Below are 14,224 nucleotides of genomic sequence, written 5' to 3'. Positions count from 1 at the left end.
GATAATTGAAACAAAAATAGGTCTTATCAAAGTAGTAGTGACTTAGGGAGAGAAATAAGTTCACTCATTTAAATTTATAAATAAAATAATAATTTGGGTCCCTATGGATGATAAAAAGGTATTGTAACTAATTTATTTAAATTAAGTTACATCAATTCACTTAAAAATTACTCAAAAAATAAATAATATGCCTGAGAATATAGCGCGTTGAAATTGATTTTGTTTTTTTTAGGCTAATGCATTTGTTGACGATTTTATTAATCCAGAATTAGAAAATAGGATTTTCTCGATTACATGGAGATAAATAAAATGAAATACCTCTTCTTTTTTTTCCCTTCTTACCTCCTTTATTAAATAGCAACAATATTAATATATATCTAAATATATACATACGTAATTGGTGTCCTTCCTTTGCCTCATGGCATTATAAGGGCTTGAGTTGGGTCCGCTGAAGGAAGGGGTTACAATATTGGCCCAGGAGCCGCTGGCCGGAGGTACAAAGAACGGGGAGGGCCGCTCCACTGGGGGATAAAATGGGAGATGAAAATTTCTCTTTTATTCCATTTGATTTATAAAATATTTTGTATTAATTTATTTATTGAGAAGAGAAAGGGTTTCACTTTGTGGCAAAATGGATCAATTTGCTCTATCGTCCCTAAAGAAGTTTCACTTCAAAGAAAAAGAAGATGCTATCGTGAGAGGAACCATTAACGTAATAGCAGTGATGCTAGATTTCCTAGTTGCGTAAATAAAATTATTCTTTTTTAAAAATTATTTTCTATAATTGGATCATGAGGAGTTTAATTCCGTTTTGACGTTAGAAATTTAGAGGCGAGATCTTTTATTTTTGTAAATTTAAAATAAATTTCTTTAAACATACGAACTGCTTCGGATTGTTCAGCTAATTTGGGTCTGTTGAATTCGGAAAGAATCTCCCGGATGGTTATGAATTCCTCATTGAAGATCCATCATTCAATGAAAATGAATTGGGTTAAAAAATTAATTTTCTATAAGCATGATTAATAATCGAAACGAAATCTACAACAAAGATCCAACCAACTTTTTAAAAAAAAAATTTCTGAATTATATCGATACATTTTTCATTTCAAAATTCTCACTCAAGGCTTTATTTGTAATATTTATAAGAGGAATGTTGGTCCTTGGGTTTATGCTGAAAAATGAAAATTCTTGAGAAAATGAAACATAACTTATAAAAACAATGTTAAAAATATATATATACTGGTTGGTTCCCCAATGCTAAGGTGGTTTCAATTAAGGGCCTACTATGTCAAGGGTAGGGAACCTGGAAGTTTACTGTAATATAAGAAGAAATCATTTTGTAACACTTTAAAACCTTTTATAATAAACTTATTCGATTGAAGGACATTCTTTTATATGGATTTATTGATTTTAAAGGGAATATGAACAGAGGATTAAGATCTGTTATATTATATTTGAAATACCCGCTCTTATTTTTCTATGAGAATTTTAAAATTTTATTTAACTAATTAATTGTTTAACTAATTATAAGCTAACTGATAAAAACTTTTATACTTAATACACTATTTGTTTTCTTCTTTACTAAACAAAAATTAAATATAAAAACTGTTTTGATATATCTTCAATTACGAATTGGCGGCCAAAACTGATCATTGAGGCATGGGATTTGAGGTACATCTGTAACGGTAGTCTTAAACATTTCTTGGTTTAGTTGGGTTTTATTTACTGATTTGATTTGCTTTTTGTCAATAATGGGTGTGTATTTATCGAAGCCCGTTAAAGAAAAAATATCAAGCAACCATGAAAATAAGTTGTTAAAATGCGGTGCAAGTTCAATGCAAGGATGGCGTGTGTCACAGGAGGTAAGTTGTTAACTTTTAGTTTGGTTCCACTAATTGTTTTACAGTGTAATATTTATGATTAGTATATCAGTGTGGTTTCGTTACGAATTAGATATTTTATACAGTAGCTTTAATTCTCTATGGAGGTGTTAGTAATTGATTATGGTGTTGATGTACATGTGTGTACTGTATTGTTTGATATTTTTTGTTGAGTTGTTGAAATTATTTCCAATTTTACAGGATGCACATAATTGTTGTTTGGAATTTGATTCTGAAGTATCATTGTTCGCTGTGTATGATGGGCATGGTGGCGCTGAAGTTGCTGAATATGCATCAAAACATTTGCCAAATAAAATCAAAGAGACTGAGGCTTATAAGAAAGGAGATTATGAAAATGCTTTAAAAAATGCATTTTTAGAGTTTGATGCAACATTAGTAACCGATTCTGTGCTAGAAGAGCTTAAGAGCATTGCTGGTTCAAAATCAAAATCCACTGATCGAAATTCAGGTACATATTGCTTTGTTCTGGCAAGATACATCTTGATTCTTATAAATAGCTTAACTTAAATTTTACTATTTTTATTTGTCTTAAAACCTATATGAATAAAGTGTGTGTAGTGAATTATTGTTGTAATTTATTATTTATTTATGTCATTCTGATTAAACATCATTGATTTCTCTAACTGATGTCATGCATATATTGTGAGTAATATTTAAAACATTGTGTATCTTCTAAAATGTAGAGCTTAGGTAATTTTTTAGTTTTAGCAAAAACTAGGTTTTACAGTTGAAGCCTAGCAATTGACATTTTCGTGACCTTACATAGAAACAAATATGGCACTAATTTACTAGTGTCACTCCTACATGATGGAGACCCTGAACATAAGCACATAACCCTGAGCACGATAAGACATCTTAGTGTCTTATTATAGGTTGTTGAAAGTAGTTGAGTATCCCCATCCTTGGTTGGAATTAAATACCAGATATGTGCATAACAATCAGATCATGTAATTCACCTTATATGGATGTGATATGTTTGTCAATTACAGTACCCCTCATGAAAATTTCTTCCTGGAAAATAAATGTTCAATTTTCCATAAATGTCCAATTTCCTGGAAAACACAAGTTCAATCTTTTTGATTGATGATAATTACGATTTTCTGCACTTTTTTGGATTAGCAATAACAAAGCTTGAAATTCAGTTTAAATTGATTGATTGATTACACTAAAGAAAAGAGTTACAACAATAACAAAAATAATACAATAACAACAATGTCTTAAACATTGATGAAGATAATTATGAGAGATAATTGACCGTGGATGACTTGAACGAGGAGAAGATGGTTGGGGTTGTGGTCAAAATGAAACACAAATAAGTTAATGTACTTATTTAATTGTGTCAATAAGTACATTAACTTAAATAAGTATATTAACTTATTTATGTTTCATTTTGACAGCACCCCCAACCATCTTCTCCTCGTTGATGAAGATAATCTGTAAATTCTGTCCACTCGTTCAATTTGTCTTTATTTAAACTTTGATAGATCAAAACATACTGCCTTATTGTTGATCTGGTCCATCATAGCTTGTTCAGATGATTTTCAATACCATTGGTCCTAAATCTGCATTTTTGTAATCCTTCGTCCCATAAATAAATTTATTAAGGGTCTATGTATCCATTGTGGGTAAATACAAAGATATATGCAATGTAATGGAAAGATAACTTCCTATTTAATTTCAACTAATAATTGTTATATAATTATCATGTAAGGAATTTAAAATAATTTATTTGTTATCAATTGTGGAAATGTAAATATTTCTTTATTTACTACACATTCTACCACTTCTGACATTCTTTTTACTCCTGAAAATTTTTATGAACAGAGAGGAAATTGTAAGATTCTGTGTCTGACAAAGCTTGTGGGTGTTTATTTACTAATGTTGCCTGGTTACATAAAGATCTGTTACTTAACTAATTTATATTAGTGGATCTAAGGCATTTTTAATACAAGTAAAAATTGATTTTAATAGCTTGTATTAGTGTTATGAACTAAGGATTTATTGATCGTAGTTATTTCTGAATTCATTAGAAACTGAAGATGAAACTGAGGAAGATGATGTTCAAGGTCTACGAGAAGAAGCAAGAATGCCTCTTGCTGATGTTATTGCCAAGTACGCCAATGGTACTCTTCCTAAGACTCCAGCTCTTCGAAGAATTCGTGGAGAGTCTTCAAAGTCACCCTATCTCCGAGCTCGACCATCATCATCTGGTAGTTCTGCAGGTTATTTTATAAAGTGAAATAAGTCAACTACCTATTGTCTTTGTAGTTGTACAATGGTTTGGATTACTGCAATCCATGAATAACTTATTTATTTTAAAAAAATAATGGAACCAGTCAAAAATCCATTATTTTATAATAAATATATGAAAATATATTAAATTAATATATAGTTAGTTATATGTAAAATAATAACACAATAATTATAGTTTTTTAAAATAATCAGTTTCTTCTTTGTTAGTTAAAAAACACTTTCTTCTAATATGGGATTGAATTTTCTGTAAACCAGGTTTGTCAGTCACTGATCATTTTGTCATGTACTTACTAAAATATTTTTTCATTTGTGCTGTCACTGACAATCGACCTACTGAAAATCGAGAGTCTACTATTTTATTGACATGATAATTTATAAATAAATTTGAGTTATTCAATTTTAGTTTGCACTTGTCAGTTTTCTTAGACACAAATTATATATTTTTGTACTGTTTAAAAAAAAAAAATTATGCTTTTGGAATCACTGTCCTAACCAAAATAATGTAATATTAAACTGGAAAATAAAAACATTTGATTAGTTTCATAATGTAATTTGAGTGGTAAAGTAATTAATGGTAAGTTGAGTGGTTATTCTAATAAATGACCATTACGTATTCAATAGTAATTATCATAATTAATTTTTACATTATAAGTTATGTGCATAAAGTTTATTATATGCATGTATTATATAAATACATTAAGTGTATAGGAGAAAAAAAAAAAAAGATTTTTTGAAATTTGAGTTATTAGTGTCATCTATTAGAGCTTAATGAAAGCTTTCTTTAATAAGATAGTTTGAATTGAGTTCTAGGTATTACAAAAAAGTTTATATAAATTATGTGTGTAGATTACTTCCATTTATAGAATAAAAGGAAGGTATAAAATGTGACTGATCTTTTTTCTCTTGTACCCTTATTTTATATTAAATTTTTTAATTTTTTTTTTTTATAAATATACAATTATTTATTTTTCCAGATTCAGAAGTTACTTCCAGTAGTAGCAGCAGTAACCAAGATGTTGTTACCAATGGTGTAGCTGAGGAATCTGCAGCTGAAACAAATGGGGAAAAGACAAAAGATAATGAGGCCTCAGTTAGTTCTTTTATTTATCATAAATACTTTATATATCGCTAAGTTATTTATAGAATTTTAGATACAATTTGCTTGTAGGCCTTCAGCTTTTTAATATATTTTTTGATGCTATTGTAGATTAACTCATAACCTATTTACTGGCTTTTCCTTGTTGGTTGAATATGATTTTTGAATAAAATTTCCTCAACTTGGCAAAGTTGTTTAATTGAGGCATGATCATTTGTTGCATTCTTCGCTTCTCATCAAGTTTATTTGCAAGCATTTCCTGGTTCAACTTTCAGCTTAATTGAATAATACAAATGTTTTATCATTTACCTAGTAATTATTTTGAGGAAAGCTAGATAAGTAGATATAACACATCCTATTCCTCATCTTGATTTTATGATGTATTATTCTTTTTGATGCTGTCTCATTGATTCTTTTTGTTACAATTCATCAAAATTTATTCAAGTTGCCTTAATTATTTTAATTATATTATTTCAAAATTTTTTGAGACAAGGTAATATTTATTAAATAAATCAATTTTATATCCAAATCCGTCTCCACACTTTATTTATTCATTAGTCCAACGTTTCGGCCTTTCTAGCCATCTTCAGGGACATCTTCAATACAAAAATCCTTCTCACATTAATTTATAATTTCTATTTGCAGGCTATTCTGCCCAGGTCATTTTCTTTATTTAAAGTTCAAAACCTCTTTATGGTGTGGTGTTTTATACTGTTGATAATCTTATAGAAAGAATAAATGTTAATGTTTTTAAATTTTAAATAAAGAGGTTTTGAACTTTAAATAAAGAAAATGACCTGGGCAGAATAGCCTGCAAATAGAAATTATAAATTAATGTGAGAAGGATTTTTGTATTGAAGGTGTCCCTGAAGATGCCTAGAAAGGCCGAAACGTTGGACTAATGAATAAATAAAGTGTGGAGACGGATTTGGATATAAAATTGATTTATTTAATTAATTATTTTATTCAATTAAAATTAATAGTCCATTGTTCATTATTCGATCAGTTCATAATATATTTGTTTTAGGTTTCAGGGAAATCTACAGATGAATGTGATGAAGTTTCTAGCTCCTCTGTTAATGGAGAAAGTGCTGAAGGTGTTTCTAGTTCTGAGAGGTTATCAGCTAAGAGAGCAGTCGCAAAAATGTTTAGGTAGTGTTAATTTAATTTTTTGACCATGTTCACAATATATTGTATATTCTTTGTTTGGTTTATAACAGCCAAAGTTTTTAATGACCATTGTTTGTTCATATTAAAGGAATAGTAATAACAAGAAATAAATGAGATTAGTCCCTTCTACTTTTAGTTTGATATTATTGCATTGTTTCTAGTCACTTGAAATCTTTCTCATTTAACTAATTTATTAAGCCATAAAACATATTTTACAATATGAGTTATTTTTAGGTCCCTCTTGACGACAACAAACGACGGGGATGAGAGTGATTCTGAGGATAATGATGAAAGTTTCAATGCCACAGCAGACACTTCCACCCATCAGTCAAGGTAAGCAATGAATTAAATATGTAACTTATGCAAAGTTATGTGCCTTAAATTCTCTCTCGGCAATTTTTTATAAAACATACTTCGTCTATTATATTTGGCTGTTTTTTTTTTAACGAATTAAACCGACACACCATTGAAGTCTGTCTAAATATTTGTGTTCTGTATTAATATCTGTAAAACAACTTATTTACTTTAATTCTACCTTAGTTGTCAATCTTATATCACATCCTTATTTTTTCTTCTTGCCTGACCACTATTTTTTCATTGCCTCTTGTGTTATGAAACAATAATGATTTTATTCTACTTAATGCTTATTTATGATTTAATGAAGAGCTCAGAAAAAATTAATTTATTTTTCATTTGTCTATTTCTTAATTATTTAATTTTTCTATGAGTCTGGACTCTAGGTTATCATATTATGAGTTGTACAAGGGAGTTAAAAGTACAACCTATCTTAGCAACCTCATTACTGCAGTGGCACTGGCTCAAACCGGCCTGGAGAGTCGACTTTTATTTCATGATAGTCCTGTGAACCCCCCCCCCCCCATCATGGTTAGAATAGGGGGTTACATGTTGTTATATTAGACTGATTTTCCAAAAACAACTGTATATTATACATCTGTATTATCTGTGTATCATTTACTGGGTTTCTTCTCCTTCTTAATCCTTTAGTTGATCACATATGATTAATAACAATGAGAAATGACTAATTATTTCAATGAAATAAAAGTTTTAATATCTACCTTCAATATGTAATTTCAGTTTTGTACAACTTTTTGTTTTTGAGCTATGCTGATAAAAACAGACATATACATCAATTTTACAAGATTTAATCTTGAAATATGTAATTTTGTTGTAAGCTTGGATTAAAAATTTTTCATGTTCACAATATTTTAAATTTCATAAAGTATATTATATTATTATTAATAATTGATACTTTAGATTAAGAACTTTATATACATATATAAAATACTTATTGTGTTACATTTTATATCCCTAAATATATATTTCATGTATTAACAATTAAAAACTATCATAAATTTAAAATGCTTAGACATTTTTCCCTTTTTGTATTTTAATAATTTGTGTCCCAATGTCTCCGAATTTGAAAAAGGAGAAGAAATTTCTGTTGTCAGTTTTTTTCAGAATTTTCACAATATTGTTGAATTTCAGTCAATGATTCTTCTTTATATTTAAAGAATTCATGCTATTTTACTAATTTTCAAGTTTGCCAAATGTTACAGTGATGAGGATGATACTGAGAATGGAGATGAACAATTGGGAGAAGATGATACTGAAGATGATGAAGAAGAAGAGGATGAGGATGAGGAGGAAGAGGCAGAAGAAGAACAAGAAGAAGATGACTTGTCAGAATCTTCATTAAAAGAAACAGAGGAGGTAGTTGTAGTTTTGGATGTTTATATAATTCCTCCTGTTAGTAGCTGTAGTTTCTAATTTTTTGGAAAAAAATAGTTTATTTTTCCAATCCGAGATAATGTTCTTGTTTACTTGTTTAATCTAATTCTATATTAGGTGGATGAATATCTCAATCATCTCTTGATAGTTGGGGGCATTTTGTTTCTTGTCTAACACTATAACTCCAACAAAATTTTGTTTTCTTTTGACCACACCCCCGACCATCTTCTGCATAATTTTTAATTAATATTTGAATAAGCGTGGTTCTTCTGTATTTGATGTATTCCTGTAGCTTTTTAAATTATAAATTTATGTGGTAAAATATTGTGTATTCACGGTCCTTTTGTTTTGATATTATTTATTTATTTTTCCGATCTGAGATAATACTCTTGTTTACCTGTTTAATCTAATAATTCTGTATTAGATGTATGGATATCTTGCTTCAGATCTTATATTGTAAGTTTGAAAAATAAAAATATTGTTTGTTTTTTCTGTTGAAGACAAATTGAAAATATTCAATGTAATGAAAAAGTTAAATTTTATTTAAAACTGCGAAGTAATGTGAAATTTGCATTATTGGAAAGTTTTATACAATTCATATTCCATATTAAAGGTAAACATGTTGGTGTTATGGTGTTAGACAAGAAACAAAATAAATATCTTTATTGAGAAACAGAGGAGTATTTTATACAAAATTATTATTGTTTTAAAAATAGTGGCTTATCGCATTCTTACCCTGAGCTCATGCCAGTCAATGGTATTTACAAAGACTGATATTTTAACAGAAAACAGCTTTAAATAAACTATATCATCGGTGACCTAATTTTGTTCCATTTATGGTTGTAAAATTTGTGTGTTAGAGATAATTCTATATTTTAGATAATTAAAATAACAAAACTTTAGTGCTTTCCCTAATAAAACCTAAATTATTATTTTGACATGACGTATATTTACTTACCTAAACAATTAGAAGATTAATTATTGTCCGTATGAAGTACATTGTCGGAAGATCATCTAGGTGGTGGTCAATAAAAGTACAAAATAGTAAGAAAATTATTTATTAGTAACCTTACTACAAATAATTTTCTTACTGTATCCTTCTTTACTGTTACTCGGACTATCTTTCTGTGTTTCCTTGATAATGTTTGATTAGGTTAGAAGTGAAGTGACAATTTTAATAAGATATTTTCTTTGTGCATAAACCCAATTTACTTTTTAGTATTGACAAAATTGTTAAATTATTAATAATTACATAATTTTGTCAATATTAAAGCATAAATTTGGTTTAGGCATAAATAGATGATTTCATTTTACCTTATTTTTAATTTTTTTTTCTTTTCTTAGCCAGGAAATGATTCAGGATGTACTGCTGTAGTTTCTTTGGTCACACGAGACCGTATAATAGTGGCCAATGCTGGTGACTCACGTGCTGTACTTAGTAGGAAAGGTGAAGCGGTCGATCTATCTGTTGATCATAAGCCAGAAGACCCAATCGAACTGAAGAGGATAACAGGAGCTGGTGGAAAAGTTACTGCTGACGGGAGGGTTAATGGTGGGCTCAATTTATCTAGAGCTTTAGGTAAATATGTAAATATATATATATTATTATAGAAATAATTTTATTAATTCTGAATCTATTATGTAAATTTCCCTAATTATTATTTGCAGTAGTTTTTAGAGCCTATCACTTGAATTTTTATAATATAATACTTTTATTGCATATTGTAGTATAGGGTGTTTTTTTAAGCCCGATAGAACTTGAAATTGTAAAAAATAACACAAAAAATTAAATTGTAATCAAAATTTTTTTTTTATTCGAAAGATCAATACGTGACATTAACATTTGAAAATGATTTCGGGCATATGGGCACCGCGGCTGTTCTTGACGAAGCGCATTCTGGACGTCCAATTTTGGGCCACTTTTTCGAGCACTGCTGGCCGTATGTCACGAATAACACGAACAATGCTGGCCTCCAAGGCGTCAATTGTTGCTGGTTTATCAGCATAAACCAGTGACTTCACGTAGCCCCACAGGAAATAATCGAGAGGTGTCAAATCGCACGACCATATGCGGCAATTTTGCTTATTAACAAACCCGTTAAGCCAAAAATGCGCCTCATCGCTGAACACAATTTTACAGAATGCGCTTCGTCAAGAACAGCCGCGGTGCCCATATGCCCGAAATCATTTTCAAATGTTAATGTCACGTATTGATCTTTCGAATAAAAAAAAAATTTTGATTACAATTTAATTTTTTGTGTTATTTTTTACAATTTCAAGTTCTATCGGGCTTAAAAAAACACCCTATATATAGTAAATCGTACCAGTAAGGGCAATTTATTTCATTATACACCATCTTATTTTAGCGTGAGCGGATAGTTCAAGAGCCTGGATGGGAAAAAAAAAACAGTTATTTCATCCCAAGTTTTAATACTATAATGAAAAATATATACAATTAAGCATTGAAATTGATGACTCTGCCAACCGTAGTTAGGGGCTATAATAAATGGCAATTGTTTTAAAATGTTAAAAAAAAAAAATTTTTTTCATTTGGAACTCCACATATTTAAAAGTTCTTACAACACTAAAATAGTTAATAGTACAGCATTTTAAGTAGAGTAAATTTGTTAAAATATAAGCCGTAGTAGAGCTGCTTATGTTCATTAGTTCCCGAGATACACTTTTTTGAAAAGCAACGTTTTATAATGAAAAATCAGTAGTAAGAGAATTTATTTTGGAAAAAATAGATCTCAGGAATCATTATATATTCAGATATCTGCCAACACTCAAGTTAAAGCTAGTTTAATGTAGTTTAAATTTTTTATTGTTTTGAAAAATCGTTTGATTTATGAAAAACTATGTCTCAGAAACTATTAGATGTATAGATATATATTAGGGGTCATCTTTTGGAGAAATTACTCTACTTTAAATTATATGCAATGAAGTTTTTTATTGTTGTACTTAACTAAGTTAAACAAAAGTTATGGATATGTAGCTCAGAATGAAAACTTAAGGAAAATGATAGGTTTTTCTGAAATAAACTAAACTCCAGGAGGCGTGTATCTTACATACTTCAATATTTACTTTTTAATGACATTTACTCAATCCTTTGTATAGTCTAGTTATAGAGTCAACTATTTTATGAAAGTAAATGACATAATTTTTTTTACTTAAAAGAAATCAAAAATGAAGTTTTTGTACCTTTAAAACAGTTGCTATTTCTTATTCTCCCTAACTGTTTAGCTTTCATTAAAGTAACGAAACATTGGGATAAAATAACTGTTTTTTTTTTTCTTTCTTTCCTTACATAATATATGGAAAGTTTGAGATTAAAACTGTAAATCCACCACAAAATATATGTAATAGTAAATTATCATTGGCTCTGTCCACTTCTGGTTCTGGAATAGCAGAGTGCTCCTCCAACTTGCTCAGATAATCATTGCAACGTTGCAAGGGTTGAGCATTTTCTATTTAAATGTAAATTTAAGTGGCATAGTGTAAAAAGCACTCAGTAGTCTTTTTGCTATGTTTTGTGTTTAATTTTATTGCTATGTGCTGCGTTTAAGATGTTACGGTTTAAGATCATTATATTCAATATAATGATTGTCCTTTTTAGGTATTGTTAACTACATTAAGTATTCAATAAATATATTCAATAGTATATTATTGACGATCATATTAGTTCTCACAAAATGTTTTTAAACTGTGACATTCAATGCAATTTAATAAGAGGAATTATTCTTTATAGGTGATCACATGTACAAGAAACGAAGTGATTTGTCAGCTGCTGAGCAGATGATTACTGCTCTTCCTGATGTCAAAGCTATGGATTTACGAGAAGGGGAAGATGAATTTGTCGTGCTTGCCTGCGATGGTATATGGAATTCTATGTCGAGCCAAGAAGTTGTTGATTTTGTTAGGCCACTTATTGCTAAAGGAGAAACTCTTTCTTCAATTTGTGAAAAGGTAAATTAATTTATCATAGTTTCATAATGTCACCAGATTATATTCCTTTTTATTATTTTTAGATGTAGGTATATTTGGTGTCGATAGCATTGAACCATTTGGTTTGGATAGCCTTATATATGTTCTAACACACTTTAGATTTATGGATTATTTCTTCCCTACTGCTTACGAAATTAAAAGCTTAAACAAAATACAGTAAAACCCTGCTTAGTCGGCAGTAAACATAAAATAAATAAATGAAATGTCGAGGAAACACTAAGTTCGGTACAACAAAACAAAATGACTGAATTAGTGAGTACTATTAGAAACTTAAAGATTTTTGTTTGCTTAAATCAAATCATTATCTAAAGAAATTTTTGTTGTATTAAATTGGTTTAATCAATTTATTATTATGAGGAGATATTCGGTGGTGTGGTCAGCAAAAAAAGTATACAAATAAACGAAAATTTATTTATTATTGTATTTTGTTTATTAGTGTATTGGTTTGCGGACCACACCCCGACCATGTGCTCATATTAATCTACAGTCAACTATTAATACCTAATTATAAATTTATTACTTACTGTTACTGGAAGATCTTTGATTGACTGTGGGTAATATAAAAAATGATTACGAGCCAATGTTTCGCCTCACTTTGCAGAGCTTACTGAATGGAGGTGATCACAAGAATACATACATACATTCATTCTTGTGTTTACTAATATGGGGCAAAACATAGGCTCAATATAAATAGTTTAATTACTATTTGACCGCACCTGGGCCATGTTCCTTTTATAAATTTATTATTAGTTTTATAATATATTACTGTACTTATTGCCTCTATAAATTTTGTATTGTATCTGATTGTTTATATATCAAAATCAAATCATTATACAAAACAATTGTTATCTAGTATCTTATCAAGTTGGTCTTATTTAATTTAACTTCATCATATATTAATATTATATGTGTATATATATATTTGTAAAGAAGTTTACCTTCAGGCTCTATAGCAAAAGAAGTTTATAGTCTTGAAGTGTATCTCTTGCACAAGATTATATATTTTAACTATATATCATGTTTTGTATTATATTTTAATTTTTACCTAATATATGAGTTAAATTAATATTCTATATATAAATGATTAACCATATTATTTCAAATTATGTAGAAGATAGTGGAGGGTGCGGTCAAAAGAAGACAATTTTGTTTTCTTTTGACTGCACCTTCTAAATAATTTTTTAATTAATAATTGCATAAGCGAGGTTCTACTGTATTTAATTTATTTCTGTAGCTTTTTAAATTATAAATATGTGGGAAAATATTAAGTGTATTCAAGGTCCTTTTGTTTTAATGCTATTTATTTATTTTTAATGTTTCATATGTGTGTGTAAATATATTCAAATGATTGAAATTATTTTTACAGCTGTTTGAGAATTGCCTAGCAGAAGACACACTTGGTGATGGAACCGGGTGTGATAATATGACCTGTGTTATTGTTCAGTTATTTCCAAGTGACAAAGTATCCTCCAAAAGAAAATGTGAGGAAACAGATAGCTCTTTAGAAGAGACAAAAAGAACGAAAATAGACACTGAATGTGAAAAAGCATAAACAGTCGTTAAAGTTTATATATTTTTCATATTTAAACTTAATTATCCCATTTTAATTTTTAACAAAAAGCTATAAAACAGCTCAACAGCTGATAATGTCCATTTGAAACCATGATACTAGTAATATTTTTCATAATGCCCGAACCGTGAAAAAAAAAAAAAGAAAAACATGATGCAATTTGGCATATTTCCTACTTAATAATAAGCATGGACAAAGTTCCATTTTTAATAGAATTATTAAATTATTTTCCATTGTAGAATATTATTGTGTTGTTTACATTTGTATTATTAAGTGGCTACTTTGTAAATAATCTTCCGCCTTTTTTTTTCTTATGGGGATTATTACAATGTAATTTTTTTTTCTTTTCTTTTCGAAATGCAACAGAGAATGTTCAAAATGTTCCTATCGGATTAGGTCTTGACAAGTTTTAATTTTGTGATTGCCTGTTGCTTAAAGAATAAAATTCCCTCCCTCTTCTTTAAGTAGTGTTTGTAAATT

General features: G+C 28.9%; 1 protein-coding gene across 4 annotated transcripts; it reads left to right on the top strand.

Moving 5' to 3' along the window:
• Nucleotides 1–1,641: 1,641 nt before the first annotated feature.
• Nucleotides 1,642–13,878, top strand: LOC106684049 (protein phosphatase ppm-1.G). Of its 4 annotated transcripts, none has more exons than XM_014425892.2 (10): nucleotides 1,642–1,862; nucleotides 2,082–2,349; nucleotides 3,932–4,123; nucleotides 5,129–5,244; nucleotides 6,278–6,402; nucleotides 6,655–6,753; nucleotides 7,998–8,154; nucleotides 9,514–9,748; nucleotides 11,918–12,135; nucleotides 13,541–13,878. In XM_014425892.2, the coding sequence occupies exons 1-10, from the start codon at nucleotides 1,752–1,754 to the stop codon at nucleotides 13,724–13,726; spliced, it is 1,707 nt and encodes a 568-aa protein (XP_014281378.1). In that variant the 5' UTR covers nucleotides 1,642–1,751; the 3' UTR covers nucleotides 13,727–13,878. The 4 variants fall into 4 exon arrangements, with proteins under 4 accessions (XP_014281378.1, XP_066907808.1, XP_014281380.1 ...); XM_067051707.1 differs by having other exon boundaries at nucleotides 1,643–1,862; nucleotides 3,932–4,111; nucleotides 7,998–8,151; XM_014425894.2 differs by having other exon boundaries at nucleotides 1,643–1,862; nucleotides 3,932–4,111.
• The last annotated feature ends 346 nt before the right edge of the window (nucleotides 13,879–14,224 follow it).

The sequence above is a fragment of the Halyomorpha halys genome, unplaced genomic scaffold (genome assembly GCF_000696795.3).
Source record: "Halyomorpha halys isolate HHAL.00 unplaced genomic scaffold, Hhal_1.1 Scaffold540.1, whole genome shotgun sequence".
Taxonomy (NCBI): domain Eukaryota; kingdom Metazoa; phylum Arthropoda; class Insecta; order Hemiptera; family Pentatomidae; genus Halyomorpha; species Halyomorpha halys.
This window is presented reverse-complemented; position numbering and strand designations above follow the sequence as displayed.

What these genes read in the sequence shown, in the direction of transcription:
- LOC106684049 (XM_014425892.2), top strand. Translation starts at nt 1,752, where the DNA reads ATGGGTGTGTATTTATCGAAGCCCGTTAAAGAAAAAATATCAAGCAAC. An exon ending in CAAAAGATAATGAGGCCTCA is followed by an intron (nt 5,245 to 6,277) that starts GTTAGTTCTTTT and finishes TATTTGTTTTAG; the next exon opens with GTTTCAGGGAAATCTACAGA. An exon ending in TAAAAGAAACAGAGGAGGTA is followed by an intron (nt 8,155 to 9,513) that starts GTTGTAGTTTTG and finishes TTCTTTTCTTAG; the next exon opens with CCAGGAAATGATTCAGGATG.